We start from the raw sequence: 19,947 nt of genomic DNA on the forward strand, positions 1-19,947 counted from the left end.
AGCTGCAAACACTCATTTACAGCCTAGTAGATCAACAAGGACAATGAAAACAGCATGAAGCCAGCCTTACAGAAATCAGAGCTTGCTCAGGGCTGAAGGGGGACAAAGGACTAAGTTTCACCTAACAAATGATACTGGGACAATGAAAGGAAGGCAAAGCTCACACAAAAGGAAAACAAGGAGAGGAGCTCTGGGCATGCTGGCAATCCTCCACAGCTCAGTGAGCTGCTGGAGGGCTACAGGCGAGCACTGGCTGGCTGGCGGTGCTGTGCTTTACACTTGGAGACTGCTTATTCCTGAGTACTATGCTGGCTAATCCTGATTGTCAACTTGACAGGATTTACATTTCCCGTGGAAGTTTCTACCTTAGGGTAGCTTAGGTGGGAAGACCCACCCTAGGGAGAACGGCATCATTACAGTAGCATTCATCTCTCTGCTTCCTACCTGCAGATGAGATGCCTCAATCTTCCTCCATGCCTTCTCCATGGTGACTGTGCCCTTTAACTCTGAGTCAAATAAGCCCTTCCTCCCTAATTGTTTTAGGTACTTTGTTCCAGCAGCAATCAACTAGCATAAGAAGTTAAAGGCATGTTCCTGTAACAGGTCTTTTTCCTTCTGTCTCTCACAGTGGTTTGGCCTTTCTGACTGACTCTATCACTTTTCTCAGCAGGCTGGTATTCCAAATAAATAAGACTATATGTAAGTTATCAAATGGTAACTAGCACAGAACAGTAGCCAAATTACATAATAACTTTCATCTTAATCCACAAATCTGATATTACAAATTGGTGACGTGTGGGTGACAGTTTAACTAGATAACTAAAAACAAACAAACAAAAAAAGTAACCAAAAAACCCTTCAGACAATAAACAATCCAACTCCTGAACTGCTGGCTACTCTGAAAATGCAGTAGATTTGATAATAAGTTGTTCCCATATTTCCCACACAGCGCTAACAGGCTTGGAAATGAAGAAGACCATGGTAGCTATGTATGTGTGCTATGTGCTATTGTGCGTGCATATATGTATGTGGGTGCACATGCACATAGGTTGATGTCAGGTGTCCTGCTTGAGCAATCTCAATGTTTTATATATGTCACATACACATACATACATACATATGTTTGTTCGTTGAGGAAAGATTTCTCTGTTTAGCCCTGGCTGTCCTAGAACTCTCTCTGTAGACCAAACTAGCCTCAAACTCACAGAGACTCACCTGCCTCTGCCTCCTGAGTGCTGGAAATAAAGGTACACACCACCACGCTATTTTTTTGAGACAAGGCACATCACTAAGTTCCAGTGTTGGGGTTCCATGACACCATGCCTACCTCATAGAGGTAAATTTGAACTTAGGTCATCAGTCATCATGCTGACATGGCAGGCAATTTAACAACTGAGGTGCCTTCCCACTGTGGGCTTGTCAGCAGGTTGAGTGTGGTAGTAGAATACCTGTAATCTCAGCACTACAAAGGAAGAGGCAGGAATAATGCATGACTGAGGTCTGTCTGGGCTACACAGCAACAAGCCATCATCTCAAGAAAATTAAACAAGATTAGGAAGATGGCGGCTCAGTGGATAAAGCACCTGCAGGACAAATGTAGGGACTTGAGTTCAGAACTCTGAAATCTACATAAAGTCGGACATGGTAGCATAGGTCTGTAATCCCAGGAAGCTAGTAAGTCTAGTTTGTCTGACAATAAGAGACTTTTCTCAAACAAGGTGGAGGGTGAGAACCCACATCTGAGGCTGTCCTCAGATCGCCACATATTATGTGGCATGCATGTGCCTATGATGTTTATATCCAAGTACACATGTATAGTATAAAGCGGCACACAGATACATTAAAAAATGTAAAGTATGCATTCTGAGATGCTAAAATGAGACATGCTCAACATGTAAGGGAGATGACACTGTTCAGATCTGGGTAAAGACAGGGTTAACTGATAAAGATGATCTGTTCTGCTCTACACCAAATGTGTTATAAATACACCACCAGATAAAACAGGCGAAGTTCCTGTGAGGATATAATTAAGTGGAAAGAGGCAAACAGTAAACAAATATATAAATACAGGTCACTTAGAAAATGCAAATTATAGAAAGAAAAATAGAACTAGAACAGGAATCACAGAATGGGCTATATCTATGTAGTTAGCCTCAAAGCCACAGTTAACAGATAATCAGAAGATGTCAAACTGCTGCGCATGAACTACAGTCCATCACTGATAATACTGATGGCTACTCAGGTTAAATCGACTCCAAAGGAAGACCTCAGTGATTCAGGAAGATTGTTCTTCCTTACAGGATGCTTCAGAGAGTAAGTATCATGTTTGTTTGGACAGTCCTTCATAGCCCAGAAAATAATATTCCAATTTCTCCCATGCCAGTGAGGTGTCTCCTCAGAGTGCTACAGCAGCAGGCATGGGAGCCTATCCCTTGAGAAACTCTTGAAGCTGTATCATATTTCCTCTTCATGTAACCACATCCCTCCCAGTCATGGGGACCAACAGTGACATGTGTGTTTCTGAAACCAGTTAGCGCTTGGGCATACATGGATGGAAAGTGCTCAAATAAATAAGTGTTTCTTGTTTCACAACATAAGTCTCTGAGATTCACCCAAAGACAGCTTCAACTCACTTTTCAAGAATGGATATGTGTAGAAGCCAGCCATCAGCCGCTGGCATTTGATGTAAAGTTTCAAACACGAAATCCCCAACATAGAATACACTCTACTCCAAAGAAGCATGTGGCCTATAAAGAGGTATGATGGACCATGTAAGTCTAAAAGTAAGTTTAGGGAAACCTTTTTATCATCCAATGAATGAATAAACAGCCCCTCCCCTCTCTCTGCCTATAAATTCCCAGGACTGACTGGAAGGCAGACTTGAGTTCACAGCTCCTGACCTCCATGCTGACTGGTCATGAAATAAGCCCTTTCTTTTTGCAAACTCAGTGCTATAGATTTGGCTCTATGTATCATGGGAAGTGAATCTTGTTTGGTATCTCTGTCACCAGCTACACTCACACCCATCTGTGGAACTCAAGCATATACTGAAACCATGGTGTCATACTTTAATAGGGAGTCAGAGAAAAAGTCAACACATTTTTTTATATAGAAGGACAAAACGTCTGTTTTGTTGATGAGGAAACTCTTGGGGAGCTTCAGGAAGCATGGTCACACTGTTGGCAGTGTCAGGCTAAAGCCATTCTCCAATACTACAAGCAGAGGGATGGGGCAGGAAGTGAGTGCAGCACATCTGGGGGTGAGAACCCTCAGGTTCGCCAGAGTCTCCAGCACCTGGGCTAACTTCTTAGCAAAGCAGAACGGAAGCTTGATTATTTCTGAATGCAGATCTGGACTGTATTCAGAGCACATATTGTTCATGTGCTAACAAACTTAATAGCTGCCCTCACACAATTCCAATCCTGCTCTAAGTGAGAGAAATGTGAGAGACTAGACTGGCTCAACAGAAATATATGTGATTATCACTACGGACAGTATGGAAGGTAAATAAAATTTTATGTTCAGTATATCTCTTTGATTTAGTCTTTCAAGTGTTATGCCAAAGTGAATAACCTGGTTTTTCCTAGTAACAGCCTAAAAAACAATACCAACATATTTTCATGCAGCTAACATTTTAACAGATTACTAGAAATCGTTCTGGTCTGAATAATCTCTTAATGATTAGTAATCTAAGGGGTTTCAAACAGCTAACTACTGCAGTTTAAAAAAAAAAAAAAAGACAGATGTCGGAAAGTGACAGAGTCATGCTCCAGCAAGGGCTGAAAAAGGCTGAGTGTTCTACACTGACGATGCTGCAAACTCTCTTAGAACTACACAATCACTTAAGAGTACTTACCATGAGACTCGAGGCCCGCCCCCTGTGCCAGCCCATTGTCATAGGACTGAAAAAGAGAAACAATTTAGTTTAGGTAAGTGGACAGTGAGTTAACTCTTTTGACCTCTTTTACGTACTCTAAAATAAGTACTCTCTCCAGAGAAGCAGAAGTGGGAATTTTGCAGTCTCCATTCTTCTCATAGCTAGCAGGCCAAATCATTAAGTGTTTTCAGGAGAGGCACATCTGAGACGTGTCCAGGGCACCCCTGCATTCTTGGTTCTGTTCAACAATAATCTCCAATCCTTACTCCTCACACTCCTCCAAGTGAACAGACAGTGAATCAAAACACAAGGATCTCATACCTATTCAACTACGGTCATAAAATAAATGAATTCTGAGACGCTGGTTTTACTGAGGCTGAGAGCCTCCTAAAATTCAAGGTCCTCATACATCTTCTAAAACCCAAACAGTAAGAACAAGACAATTGTGTTTTATAAAACACAAACTTTGCAAAGACACTCCTAAGCTTCAGATTACTTGCTATAGAAAAAGTATCAAGTCTCAGCAAACCATCTCTGATAAACACTTACAAAGTCCAATGGTAATTTATGAAGAATTTTAAGGGAGAAAAAGGAGGGAGCTAGGCTTGGTGTAAGATTGATCTAAAATCACTACCTAGGAGGACGATCATCTAAGAATAAAAACACGGGTTTAGTGGCACATGCCTATAACCCAAACACTGGGGCAGTAATGCCAAGAAAGGGGACCCTTAACCAGTGGTAGCCAGCCTAACCAAGGAACTTCAGGTTCAGTGAGAGTCTGTATCAAAAGACAGAGTTAGAGAGCAACCAAGATAGAACACCCAATATCCACTTCAGCCTCCACACATACACAACCCCCAATACTACAAGTACACACACACACACACACACACACACACACACACACACACAAAATCTGGACTGACAGTAGGAAGGAATAATAATGTGCCAAATGATTTCAGGGGAGGAAAAGACAAAGAGATTATCCAAGTGTATAGAGATCAGCCAGGTGTGTTGGCCCACATCTTTAGTCCCAGCAGTGAGGAGGCAAAGACAGGCATATATCTTTGAGTTTAAGGCTAGCCTTGTCTACATAGTAACTTCCAAGGCATTCAGGGATGCAGAGATATTCTGTCTCAAAAAGACAAACAAAAGTCCAACAAAATTAAAATTAAAAAACAAAATGACACTAAATTACAGGACTCCTAAATAACAATTACTTAAATTAAAAACACAAAAAGGAGCTGGGCGGTGGTGGTGCACGCCTTTAATCCCAGCACTTGGGAGGCAGAGGCAGGTGGATTTCTGAGTTCGAGGCCAGCCTGGTCTACAGAGTGAGTTCTAGGACAGCCAGGGCTATACAGAGAAACCCTGTCTCAAAAAACCAAAAAAAAAAAAAAAAAAAAAACAAAAACCCACAAAAAGGGAACTTGAAAAGCTGGAGACATGGCTCAGTGGTTAAGAGACTAGATTGTTCTTGGAGAGAGGAGCCAAGTTCATTTCCAGCACCTACGCTGGGGAGGGATAAAGAGGCTCACAACCAGAAAGGTTAAATAACACGATAGATAGATAGATAGATAGATAGATAGATAGATAGATAGATAGATAATCAACAACTTTTCGGGGGATACAGAATCTAAATGGAATGAATATCTATAAAAGGAATTCAAACAGAAATAAATAAATCTAACTGTAGTTGGAATAAATAATTTATCAAGAGGGAAAATAAATAGATCCTGTATAGTAACTTGAAATTTGAGCTTATCTATATAGACTAATGGTTCTTTTTTTTTTTTTAGACTAATGGTTCTTAATATATAGGCTAATAAAGCCACATAGAAGCATGGATGGTGTTTGTATATGTATGTATGAGGGGATAGTCTCTGTATACATAAATATGTATAATTTTCTTAGCTCTGCTTGATGAGAAGAGGCCCAGATATCCTGATGAAGAGATGAGGCAGACATTATACTGCAGCCCTCAATACCAGCAATAATAACGTAAACTGGTCCTATTTACAACAGAACTCACCATACTTCTTCTAATGTAGCTGATGGCTTTCTTCATATCCATGCCTGACCAGTTGTTGAGCATATAGCAAATGCAGGAAGCACAGTACACAAACCTCATGTCATTCTCACTGCCTTCAGGAACAGCACAGAAGCTGGAAATGAGGGTGGAGGCTGCATTAGGCTCACTTACCTCAAGCCCGGAGCCTGTGCTCTGTGTCTTCACTCACAGAAACATCTATTGCTGACTTTACCCGTACCACATACTACAAATGACCCTAATCCCTGGGTGGTACTCATACTCACAAGTTGTCACTGCGTATACGTTACTATACAACAACTGTAAGTTGTTTACTCCCAAGGGATGCTGTGCTACAACAGCTCCCAATTAGCTGCAGAAAAAGTAGTAAATAAAACTGCACACATACTATTTTGTAGTAAGAAACACCTAAACCCATGTTTTATTATGTGAAATTTCTCCTAAATGTATATAGAGAGAACTATTAATTGATCTATTATATTTCATCACACGGTTAGTTTTCAAGAGGTAATGGTCTCTGTGTGTTCCATTCCTCTTTCTGGCAGAAATCTGGGGCAACACTGGATTCTCAAATGACCATTTATTATGTCTACAGTAATTTTTTCCCTTATCAAGAGCAGTGTCCTGAAAACACAGACAAGAAAATAAGGGTCACAGTGTAGAGCACAAGGATGTAACACGGCAGTGATTGGTCCACAAAGCCTTGTTCTTGGAGATCATGACTTCAACACATTAACAACTTAGAACTGTTTGTTTCTCTCGGAAGAATCTTCAAGCACAAAGCATAAAGAAAGCACCAGGTATCAGTGGGCACTAGCTTCTCGGTCGGTCATGTACGTGTGCTCCTCAGTGACTGGAGAGCAGACTACCTAACTCTGAATGTAGCACTGAATGCTCATCCTTTCTCTCCCATCAGAACTTTTACGGAACCAACACTCAAATATCTTATTTTAAAATATTTGTTTCATCTAAAAGATAAAATTTTAAAAAGGAGAAAGGAGTCCTACTAGAAAGCTAGCTTTATTTTTGTTCATGTAAAATGAGGTATTATTTCATCAAGCACTTAACTATATATTCGAACATTATGTGGTCCATTTCCATTGTGTGAGTGGGGGTCTAATCCAGGACCTTCAACACATTAATTATGTAGTAACTCTTGAACTATATATTTCTAGTCCTGGGTTCTAACGATCTACCATAGATCGTTAGATACCATATCGTTAGTACCATAGCCAGTTTTTTTAAGCTCCAAATAGTTTTTACTTACACATGAAAATAACAATGAGTAGTTCATACCTTCCGTCTTCCAGCTGAAGTGCTCTCAAGCCTGCTAAGCAAGCTTCTTTATCTACTCGGCTTAAGTCATCTCCAAGAATAATTAAACAGGAAAGACCTGTGTAAGTCATTGCTATGTGTCCACTGTCGTAAGGATGAGCTGTTCCTGGATTCTAAATGCAAAATTAACATTATGTTAAATTAATTGAAATTTTAAATTTTCTTTCTCAAATAACGTTCAGCATGAGGTTTTAGTAAATGTTGCTTATACCAATTTGTACAGATATCCAACTGAGGAAAACATGCCTTAATTTTTAGATGTCTCAATATGTCTTCTTATAAGCTATATAATTTTCAAAATACTATGATCCTCCAAGATTATGAAAGTAGCTATGACAGTTGAATAAACCACATATTTGAAACTTTCTACTTAGTTCAACCCAACAGTATCATTAAGTTATGTCTTATAAAGTTAGAAACTCAATATTTTAAACCAAAATAATTTATAAAAAGAAGTAAAATTTGGGCTGAGAATATAGATAGCTCAGTGGTAGAGTGCTTGCCTAATGTGTGCTGAGGCTGTAAGTCTAATTCCCAGCACTGTCCAAGAAACAAAGAAAATGTATTTGGTACAAACCTAAATTAAATAGCACAGTATTATTCACCATATAACCTTATCATTCTATCATGAAGTTTAATCATTTCAATCTCTAATAAACATTAGCATTCAAATATAAAAAGAAAATGTAAATAGTTTATTTTATACATTATTCCCCTGAATAATATTAAGCAAAGTCACCCAATCTCATAAATAAACCCCATTTAAACCTCATATGCAGAATCTAGCCAATAATGTCTGTGTATTACAAAGGGTTAGAAACATGATCCCATAATTTTCTTGTACAGTGACCTGTGCTTCCTCACAGAGCAAATCTGCATGAAATTCAATCCCTTTAACTCTGAACCTACCCACTGACCCACGCAACATACAATTCTTTATAGTCTCACTAACACCAAACCACTGATCCACCCTACACACAATTTGGAACCCACCCACTGACCCATCCCACATTCAATTCTTTATACAGTCTCACTAACATCAAAGTGATTTTCATCATACCGTGTTTTGAGTCCTTCCTCAGAACTCAATCTCTAATTCTCTTGACTATTCTATTTCACATATCATAATGGGCTTCTTGGAATGCCCACAGTATGTCTCATTTTTCAGTATTCAAACCAACCACCTGCTATTTTAAAAGAATGGTAGGGAATCCAAACATGAATTAAATGTGAACCCTGACCTTTAAGAGAGGAAGAGAATTCTGAGTGGTTCTAATGAGAGAACCGTGTTGATTATTCAAATGGTCATGAAGACGATACTGTTCTACACAGATTTAAACAGGGACTCTGTTGCAGTAGAACAAGAGCCTGGGAAGGTACAGACAGGGACAAGGTATCACAGAGAGAAAAAAAATCAAAGTGAAGTAGAAAAAGAAAATCCCTGGACATTAAAAGTATGATATAATTTAACAGAGAATATAGGATTTATGATGCAAAATAAATGACAGGGTAAGATGGATGGATGTACAAGTGTCTGGGCCCCATCAAAACCACACATATATCAGGGCAGCAATGGCACACAGGAGATCTGGTGGTTTCGGAAGGGGAAAAAAAATGATGGAGAGATTTTATTTATATATGGTTCTGGAAAATCTTTTCATTTCCTTGGGTTTTTCTGTCCCACAGACCTACGCTCCCATCCTCTATGACAGCTTTTTGTAGGCCTATCTGACTGCATCTGAATCTTTAATTCTGTTACAACAGAGACGGAGATGAAAGCCATACACAGTGAGATGTGGCTTCTCAGAGGGCACAGGGAGGCACATTGAGGGTTAAAATTGGGTATCACGAAAGCATATGAACTAGGGGCAAAGATTTCATTCTTAGGGGACATTTTAGTTCTTGGGATTTCTAAACCGTGCAGGGACTCAGATACAATGGTGCACACCTACAGTGCTGGCTACATGGAAAGCTTGAACTCGGGATTTCAGGGTCAACTTCAGCAATACTGTGAGACCCTGTCTAAAAATAAATTTTAAAAAACATGATATGAAACGCCTTGGAGGCAGAGGTTAACTTGTGAAGGTGTAATTAAATAAATCACTGTTTCACACCAATAAGTACAGCTTACATCTGCATATGGCTTGTGCTACACACCAGGCATCATTCCCTATCTCAGCAGATAGCCCTGTTCATTGTAACTAACTCAAAAGCCTCCCTTTAGTCAGGGTTGGCCTAAGTTGGAAAATACATATATGAAAAAAAAAAAAGGAAGAAACACATTTTATGAATCCTTTGTTGCCATATTTCCTGCTACCAAGGCACTTAACTGGAGACATCTTGCTGATGTCATCTAACCCTGATTCAGACAAGCTTGTCTACAGTTTAAATGAGAGGAATAAAATTGAAACAGTCTCAATCAACCTTGTTATCACTTCAACCACTGTCACTTCTAAAATCTTCAGAGTATGAAAAACTGGGAGTTTCTCATCCAGCTTGCAAGTGTACACAATTCTTGAAATACGCAGTCATGCCATGACTGACAACCATCCTATAAGCAGACTAATTCATCAAGAAAAAGGTCTCTTCTTTGTTTCTGAGGAATATTTTTACTTCTAGCCCAGGCTGATCCAGACTTGATTACAAAAGCCAGGCCAACCCTAACCTCATTATAAACCCTACCCTCATTACAGAACCTCCTCTATCAGGCTCCCATGAGACTTCTTTTTAAAAGAGAAGAGTAGGGATATGGCTCAGCTGGTGGAGTGTGGTATGTATGCCTGAGGTCCTGAGTGCCACACCACCCGAGTGAAAGAAAGGAAAGGGGGACGGGTGATCAAACTTTTCTCTACTTTCTACCATGAAGAATCTTGGTAATTCTGGGCACCAGTACAGTGCTGTTCTGGCCCTGCTTCTCTGAAGAAAAAGTTATTTGCTTCATTGGGACTTCTTTGTATACTGGCACAAGGTGGTTCAAAAGCCTCTGTCCAAAATGCTGGGGAAGCTAAGCTTCCTGCTATGACAGTCATTAATCATTCACTTCCTGGAGAATAGCTTTCTCTCTCCTGAGAAACAAGAGCCCAGCATAAATCCTGCAACACAGGCAAGTTCACTGCCTTCACACAAAGTATCTGAGCATTATATTTTGTTTCTCCAGGAAATCACTAATGTTTAGCATATTAAACCTAGAAGCCTAGTTCTTTCTAAACATTTCATCTGCTTTCTCACTAAAATGTCCTTCTATCCTTTTCCAGCCCTCCAACCTACAGAGAACTAACCTTTGATGGATTGAATGGAATACCCAGGTATGAAGAACCTCGGAAACCACAGCGACTCAGATTCGACCCTAGAAAACAAAGTATTTGCTTATTTAAAATACACCATCTCTGAAGAGAATGCAGGCACTTTAACGGTACAATTGTTCAGTAGCAGTATTTTAGTACCAAAGTTCCACTTTCTCTGCATATACATACGGTGCATGCAGGTGAGGGTATACTGTGAGGTGCTGTGTGCACATGCAGAGACCAGAAGAGGACTCCAGGAGTCTTGCTCTACTGTTCCCATCTTATACTTAGAGACATGGTCTCATGGAACCCAAAGCTCACTGTTTCCACTAGGCTGGCTAGCCAGTCCACCTTCCAACAGCTGGGGTACAGCCATGCACAGCCATGCCTGGCTTTTATGTGGGTGTTGGGGGTTGAACTCAGGTCCACTTGATTTCATAGCAAGTCCTCTTACATATTAAGGCTCACTGTCTCCTTTTCTATGTGAGATAATGTTGAAGGCTCATCAGGAAACAAGCCCAGAGGTTAAGTGACACGTTGGAGGGAACAGCTCACACAACAGGCTCTACAGTCTTGGTTTCCCATCCACCTTGACTCACTGCTTCTTGATACATGAGTAAACTAAAGGTGGATATTGTTCTATCACGCTGGACAGAAGGTATATTCATAGTTCAGTCTTAAACCTGTGTCCCAGGTACCTGGCTTTGACATTTGTAGGATACTTAAGCCCATACTTAGTTTCTACTCAAAGTATATCATTTTTTTTCTATTAGTAAATTTTCCTTTTCTGGATATATATACAAACATACACACACATATATATGTATATTTATGTAAATATATACATTGAGAACTCAAAAACTCATCTATAATTATAGGTTTAATGCCTGTTAGAAAACCATTATGATGGATATAAAAGGTAAGAATGCATTAGCATAGCAAAATTGACAGCTAATAAAAACTGGTTTAAAAATGGACTCTGATGCCATGAACTTTCCTTTGCTATGAAGACCAAATCATAACTTTCCCATTCTGCTTCTTCAAAGCAGGCTCTGACTGTGCTCATCCTCTATCTCCCTGAAACACTTAGTGGTAGCTTACACATCTTAAGAAACAAATTCAAAACTCACATAGTTGGGATTGAACATAAGATGCCTTCTCTAACTAAACAGAGAAGGGGGAGATGCCAGAAGCCAGGACCCTCGCCCTTACCCTTACCCCCTACCTTTCCCCACCTGCACAATGTCCTCTGAAGCTTGGCAACTGCAAGATCCTGCTTAGCAACTGCAGATAGACTCAAAGCAGAGTACCATGTCTTCTTAAGAATAGCAGGGAGACCATAACTCAAGCAGTGTACCATATCTTCTGAAGAACTGCAGGTAGATCATAATTCAAGGCAGTGCACCATATAGACCATGACATGTTTCAAGGCACAGGCCAAGAAGATTTTGTACTTTTCCACCACCTGGACCCTCTTACCCCCTCTCCCTGTAAAACATGCTATAAAAAAGCATTTCATGTTCAAAAAAAGAAATAAAAAAAAAAAAAAGAAACACTGAACACTTCCCGCCAGTCATGTCTCTCTGCGGGCAGTACTAATGGTGGCAATAAGTTCAGTGAACATGCCTTATTTTGGTAAGAGTTAAAAAAAAAAAAAAGGTAAGCCATTTAAGGTTTTTTTTAAGAGTAACCAAACCATAGGTTACTCCATATCCTTTCTCTAAGTGATGATACATCCAACAATTACTTCAGGACCTTCATGAATGAGGTCATAAGCACAGAAGTGTCTGGTGCAGCTTGACGGCGGAAGTTTAGAAGTGACAGAAAAGTCTAACAGGCTTAAATATCATGCTGTATCCATCAAAGTGTACACTGTGCTGATTTTGAAAGGAATTATTAGCAAAACTAACAACATGGAAAGCTGCATCTGAACAAGAGCAATCAAGGATATAAAGCACATGTATGGTGCTTATAATAAGGCCGTTTAATAGCCTAGAGAGAATAGCAAAATAGCAGTGGGCTGACAGGACCGAGTTTCCATCCTCTGTGAGTCAACACTGATGAGCAGTCACCACAGATGGAGGACCTAAGACACATATTCATCACCTTACTGTCTCAGATGATGAGGATCCAATACAAGTCTCACAAACGCAACCAAAGCCTTTGCAGCACTACCTTACTGAAGTTCTACAGGAAAAGTCTGCCTCTAAGCTCAGTCACACTGCTGGCAGATGAGTTTCCTGTTACTGTGGGCCTGAAATCTCAGTTTCATTGAGCTCTTAGCTACAAGCTCTCCTTGGCTCCTAAAGCCTTACTTATAGTTTCTTACATACAAGACTCTTACCAGAGAACAGCTAGCATTCAAATTCTTTTCAAGATTAGTATCCTTCTGCCTTTCTCTTCTGTTCTACACACACACACACATATATATATATGTGTGGGAGAGACCCCTATGAATATGCTGCAATATGCAGGAAATTAGTTTAATCATAACTGTCATCTACAAAGTTCACCAGCAATAACCCAATATCTGACAGAAAAAGAAAAGACAAGAATCTGTGGTGCAGGGTCAGCACCATTCCATACAGCCTCTACCAGATGCCTTTATCCTTCATCATGACTTCTGTTCTAATCACTTCAAGGTGATAAGCAGTGTCTAAAGTCTATTTCTTATATGATCCAACCTGAATGTCAGCTTCCTCTTTTCCTCCCCCTGATAAAGATCTCCTCCCATGTTACCAACTCATTGATACTTTACTATAAAAGTCTGATCCCATTTCTACTTCAGCTTGAAAATAAAAGCTCTATGCATATTTTGAGTATAATCCCCTCCTTAGGAAGTTCTTTGTTGGGGATTGGTTCTAATGCTTTGGTTTAATTGGGAATCTGTGTGTCCAAATGGTTAAGGTCCTTGTCCCCAATTGGTTTTTGATCAATCAGTGAAAATGCCAGTGCCCAATGGCTGGACAAAGGGAGGTGGGGCGGGGCAGGACCCTTAGATTTCCATGGGCTAGGATGCAGGAAAGAGGAACAGAGGACTCGTCATGAAGCAGTGGAAGATGGGTGGTCGTAGGAGCTGCAGGCAATAAAGCCAACTAGCCATGTGAGAATTTAGGTGGGTGGCCACTGGCCATTTCCCCGATTGGCCTTGGGTAGCAAGGAAAGGTTTAGGAGTGCCCAGCCTTTGAGGTAGCCAAAGCATTTTAAAATTAATTCACATGTGTTTGAGTGTCTTCCATCCACTAATCCAGATAGCTCCTAGGGAACCCCTGGAGCCAAAGCAGTGTAGCCCCAACTCACTGTTACAGTTCTTGAACTCCCAATTACTCAGGACAATTCAGTAAGGTATTTTACATACAGTCTGACTTCAAAGAAAATGCTTGTGAGTAAAATATCACTTCCTTAAAGACAAAGTGGACTCATGTCTGATTCTAAGGTTAGGTCAAATTCATAACTTTTCTGAAAAGCAGCACCAGAAGCTGATGCTCAAATACTGTATCATTTGGAGACCTTAGCATGGATACAAGTAGCCAAACTCACGAAAGGCAGGACTCTTTTTTTTTCCTAATACTTGTGTTCTACATGTAAGTAACAACTTGTCTGAGTTGGTTTGCCCGCCCATCCATCCATCCATCCATCCATCCATCCATCCATCTATCTATCTGAGATGGGCTCATGTACCTCAGGTTGGTCGTTAAACTGTTATATAGTCAAAGCCTTGAGCTCCAGCTTCTCCTGTCTGCCTCCCAAGGGATGAGATCACAGGCACATTATGAGCATGCCCAGCTGAAATGTATTCCACTTCCTAACTGGAACTGTAACATCCTGCAAGTAGAATGTTGCAGGATTCTTATAAAGGATAAAGGGCATGTTCAGGTTGTAACTTAGCAGTGATCACAGCTTAATAAACAGCAACTATTTGAAATTGGCCAATTAAACATTATCAAAAATAAAACAAGAAACAAAAAGCCCTGCCCCATCTTTTTTTGCAATTTTTAAAGAAATATTTCTTCAAAGTAAAGTATTCTTTTTTCTTTTTCATATCAGAGAATGCAGCGTCACCAGGAAAGTCTATTTACAGTCTTCAGAGACAGTCAGAGCATATGGAACACAATGCAGTATTTCAAAAATGCTTTCAGTGTAAACAACAGCATCCAAGGAAGATCTTATATTTCAAGGCATGTTTAATAACTTTAAACCTAGGGCCCGAGAAAGAAAGTTTATCCATCAAATTGGTTTATAAGCCATACACTTAAGTACCAATGTTTTGAAAATGATGTTCATTAAGAGGACATATTAACCATTTTTAGGTTGATTACATATTCTTTTCTAGTTCCTGTCAAGTTTGTTTTCTACTGAAAATTCCTTTGTAATTCTAGAAACTTACACATTTCATCATATTCAAGTATAATTGCAATCCTCTCCAAATTTATCACTCAAGTATATTCCAGGTGAAGATGGCGCTTTATTCAAGAGTGCCATCTAGTGTTCATACTTAGCATCTGCAAAACCAATGCAAAGCTGCTTGCATACAGCCTGCACACTACAATCAGCCGTACATAGAACCTGACAAGATGTAGAGACATTTGGGGTCCTATCTCAAGCTTACACGAAAACCATGAATACGAAGCCTAGACAATCTTATTTTAACTTAAAACACCTTAGCTAATGGTGGCACCCTTAACCAAGGAGAAACAAAGAGCCACCCCCCACTTTTTGCAATTTTTAAAGAAATATTTTAAAGTGTCCTTTCTTTACCCTATCGAAGAATGCAGTGTCACCACAGAAGTCTAGTTACAGTCTTCAGAGACAGTCACAGCATATGGAACACAATGCAGTATTTCTTCTCTCTTTTGATTTCATGGCATCCTCTTCAAAGGCAAGCAAGTGTATGTTACAATGGAAATATCATAGCAGAAGAATAGAAGCTAATAAGAAAAATGAAACCAATAGCTGAGGATGCTGTGAGCATAATAATTTGTTTATGTAGTAAGCGTATGCATGTTTATGATAAAGTATTTGAAGTTATATTCTCAAAGAACACGTTTGTTTGAAATGTATGCCTGAAAGATAAACACTAAAATTGACTTTTGCATGCTGACTGGATAACGCTTCACTTTAAAGGTTGTGGTTTTGCTATTTAAGTTCAAAATAAAGACCAATCAGATGGCATGCAATATAAGACATTACATTCAGATAGTCTCAAAAAAACCAATATTGAGGTGGTAAGATGCTTTATGTAGTCTTAAAAACCAATGTTGGACAGTAAGATGGCTCACTGGGTAAAAGCAGGCAAGGCTCATGACCTGAGTTCAATCCCCAGAATCCATATGAAGTGGAGAGAATCTATTCCATGAAGTTGTCCTCTGACCTCCATACAAGTGCGGTGGCATGTTCACAGACACACGTATGCACGCATGCAACACTCAAGCTTATAAAATATGAAAGTTTAATGAGAACTTAAAAAACACTTTAGCTAGATGTGGATGTGGTAGTGCAGTTATAATCCCGGTTCTTCAGAGGCTGGGGCAGGGGAATCATCAGTTTGTGTTAAGCCTCAGGTATATAGAACAAACTAAACAACAAAATAGACAGACTTTATTTTTTTATTAATTATTTTATTTATTTACACTTCAAATGTCCCCTTCCCGGTCTCCCCTCCACAAACTTCCCACCTTATCCCCTTCTTTGCCTCTAAGAGCGTGCTCTCCCACTCACCTCCCCACTCCTACCTCACCACTCTAGCATCAGGACCAAGACTCTCTCCTCGCACTGATGCCAGATAAGGCAGTCCTCTGCTACATATGTCGTGGGAGCCACAGATCGGCCCACATATACTCTTTGGTTGGTGGTTTGGTCCTTGGGAGCTCTGAGAAGTTCAGTTAGTTGATACTGCTGTTCTTCCTATGAGGTTGCAATCCTCTTCAGCTCCTTCAGTCCTTCCCTCACTCTTCTATTGGGGTCCCCGGGCTCAGTTGAATGTTTGGCTGTGTGTCATTGCATTTGTCTCAGTCAGGTGCTAGCAGAGCCTCTCAGAGGACAGCCTATACCAGGCTCCTGCCTGCAAGCACATCTTGGCATCAGCAATAGTAAGACTGACTTTAATAATGGGAGTTGCTTTTCCTAAGAATCTGTATATTTCCCCTCTTTTAAGAGATAACTGTATTATGAAAAGTAAACACATTCCAAATCTTATATAGGCATACATAGCAAAAGGTAATGCTTAGGCCAGAGTATCCCCATCACTATGAGCTCAGGTGGCTAGTATAATTCAAAGCCTGAATCAGTCATTGTTTGAGTTCCATTTTAAAAGTCAGGTTTCTGCACTAAGCAGACAGAATTCCAGTGAGGAATGTGATAATTTTAAAATGTGCACTTTTATGAATGTAGATCTAATTCTTCACACATCTCAAAAAAGTACAAAGCTTTCTTATTAGAAGGATGCATTGTGCCAAATTCCTTGTTTAAAGATGCCAAGACCCAAATTAACTGAAAGCTGGATAGCTAGGCTGGGGATGTTGGTCATGGAGAGCACTTGCCTAGCATGCTCTGGGCCTCAGTTCAATCCACAGCTCCACAAAATAAACAAATGCACATGTGAAACAAAACCAAACCATAGCTAGAAAGTGCTTTCACGTGTACTTTCTAAATTCCAAAGATTAGCTTTAGAACAACACAGAGACCAATTTAAGAGATGGAAGATGGAGAACTTTCTCAAGAGACTGGAGGCTTAGAACTGCTTGGAGCCACTAATATTGCTGGAGTCCTACAGACATAGGACTGGGGATGGGCTGAAGAGCTGGATCACCATGTTTTTCAAACTAATGCTCTGTCATTTCCTAAACATGTACTATGCTTAATCTAGCCTCCAAGAAACCACATTTACTATAGTTGAAAGGATGCTGTTTGTTTGTTTGTTTGTTTGGGTAACAACTGAGGTGTGGTAGTAGGCTGAACATTCCAAAAAGGTGAAGATGGTGTGAGAGTAAAAATTAAAACAACTCAGCAGAGACCACCAACAACTTGCTGAAAATAGCCATAATAAAAATATCAAGCCCCTCTAGGGACAAGGTGACCAAAAATGTAGAAACAACCAAGGACATAGCTTGACCAGTCTAAACATGCCCAAGTGAGTAATGGGCCACCTGGTGTTTATCCTAGAAGGTCTGAGGTTTCATGGTCAAAAATAGTGGGCCATCCAGCCTGTCAAAATGATTGCTTATGCAAAGTGCTGATGTTTGAAATATCCAATTATATGTAACTGCACCAGAATTTCCCGCTTTCCCCTTCCCCCTTGCACTGTTCCCTATATAAGCCCTGAGCTCTCAGGGGTCTGGATCGATTCTCTCCCCTGCGTGGGATGAGTTTCGATCCGAGGGCCCTCGTTAGTAAACTGCCTTTTGCCATTTGCATCAAGTCAGTCTCTCGTGTCTCCTTGGGTGCGCAATGATTGGGACTTGAGTTGGGGGTCCTCTTTGGGGGTCCTTACAATGGAAGACTACAGTTTGAGACTACCTCAGGCTAACTGGTAATTCTAGTAGCCAGGATTACAGTGATAGCTTGTCTCAAAAAAAAGTGAAGAAAAAGACAGATAGAGATAGCACAGGGGGAGGGGGCAGGGAGGAGAGACAGAGACACAGAGAGACAAAGAGACAGAGAGAGAGGGAGACAGAGGGAGGAGCACAGAGAAGCAATTTCAAAACATCTACTTAGGTCACTCCCATTGATTCTTAGGTGCCTTTGTTATCCCAGGTCTCTACCTGTGACTCAGTACACTGGGGAATATGGAACCTGAAGAGGCTATCTCCTATAGCCAGGCAGGAACCCCAATGGAGCAACAGAGACACCAACCCACCCACAAAACTTTCAATCCAAAATTTATCCTGTCTACAAGAAATGCAGATACAAAGGATGGAGCAGAGACTGAGGGAATGGCCAACTAATGACCAGCCCAACTTGAGACCCATCTCATGGGCAAGCACCAATCCCTAACTCTATTAAGGATACTCTGTTATGCTTGCAGACAGGACCAAGTTGTCCTGAGAGGCTCCACCCAGCAGCCGACTCATACAGATGCAGACACCCAGAGCCAAACAATGGATGGAGCCTGGAGACTCTTATGGAAGAATAGGAGGAAAGATTGTGGGCCCCAAAGGGGACAGGAACTCCACAGGAAGACCAACAGAGACATCTAACCTGGACCCTTGGGGCTCTCAGAATCTGAACCACCAACCAAAGAATCTGGACCTAGACCTCCCCACACTTACGTAGCAGATGTGCAGCTTGATCTTCACAAGGGTCTGAACACCTGGAACAGGGCTATCCCAAAAGGTGCTGCCTGTCGGGCAGTGCTCGCGCCTAGGGATCGCAGGCTGACGGAACCGCCGCAGGATACCGGGGTCGGTGACTGGCGTCAGCTCCAAGCCGGGCCAGCGGGGGTGGGCGAGCAGAATCCGGGGTCGGGGGCGTGGAAGGAGCCAGCCCAGGGCCTTCAGCAGCTGACGGGGCGGGGCTCGCTCCACAGCGGCCTCTGGTCGCCCGAAAACCGGAGCGGGACCTCTGTCCCAGTCCCCAAAAGTGAGAAAGTGTTGTCAGCTCTTTTAGTTCTCTCCTTCCGGGGGTCGCTCGTGAGAGCCCACGGAAGAAAAGTGTTTCAGCTCTTTTAGTTCCCTCCTTCCGGGAGTGGCTCGTGAGAGCCTACGGAAGAAAGGTGTTTCAGCCCCTTCAGTTCAGCTCGCTCTTCCCGCTGAGGAGAGAGGAGAGTGTTGTCCTTTGAAATGCGCGACTGGCGAGGGATCGTGAAAGCACTCCGACAGGAGACCTTGCACCACACAACAGTAGTAGTTTAATTTGAGCTCTGGAATTATATATATACAGTTTCGGGGAAAGAACAGGTAGCCCCTATTGGTTTGGCTTGAGGGTTTGAGGATGCCTTATTTGCATGGAGGTGCTATCCTACGTGATAAGGGTCACGGGTCTCTTTGTGAGAAGTGGAAGCTAAGAGGGCCATTGGCGTGGGAAATCTGAAGCAACCTTCCATCCTGTGACCCTTTTCAGGCCGAGGTTTCCGGGGCTTCGAAGATTTCTACCAAGCTTTCTGGCTTTCTCATAGCCCACTGCCCCACATGTCCATGGGATATGTTCTTCTAGCTGGGCTGCCTTGTCTGGCCTCAATAGGCGAGGAAGAGCCTAGCCTCACAGAAACTTGAAGTGTCAGGGTGGGGGGATACCCAGAGGGGTCCCACCGACTCAGAGAAGGAGGGTTGGGGGGAAGGAGTGTGGGAGGAAGTGACCAGGAGGAAGGCAGTGAGTGGGATGAAAAGTCAGTAAGTAAAAAAAATAAATTAATTTATTAAATTAAGAAAAAAAGAAGGAAAATATCTACTTAGAAAGAAACCAGT

General features: G+C 41.2%; 1 protein-coding gene across 1 annotated transcript in view; it reads right to left on the reverse strand.

Annotated features, from left to right (window-relative positions):
• Positions 1-19,947, reverse strand: part of Pggt1b (protein geranylgeranyltransferase type I subunit beta) — a 41,597-nt gene that overhangs the window by 10,718 nt on the left and 10,932 nt on the right. The window contains exons 3-6 of the mRNA XM_028777190.1: positions 10,541-10,608; positions 7,224-7,375; positions 5,910-6,042; positions 3,857-3,902 (exon numbers count right to left, since the gene is read on the reverse strand). Of these exons, the coding sequence (XP_028633023.1) occupies positions 3,857-3,902; positions 5,910-6,042; positions 7,224-7,375; positions 10,541-10,608 (399 nt within the window). The remainder of the gene's footprint in view (positions 1-3,856; positions 3,903-5,909; positions 6,043-7,223; positions 7,376-10,540; positions 10,609-19,947) is intronic.

This window comes from Grammomys surdaster, unplaced genomic scaffold, assembly GCF_004785775.1.
Source record: "Grammomys surdaster isolate TR1022 unplaced genomic scaffold, NIH_TR_1.0 278, whole genome shotgun sequence".
Lineage (NCBI taxonomy): Eukaryota > Metazoa > Chordata > Mammalia > Rodentia > Muridae > Grammomys > Grammomys surdaster.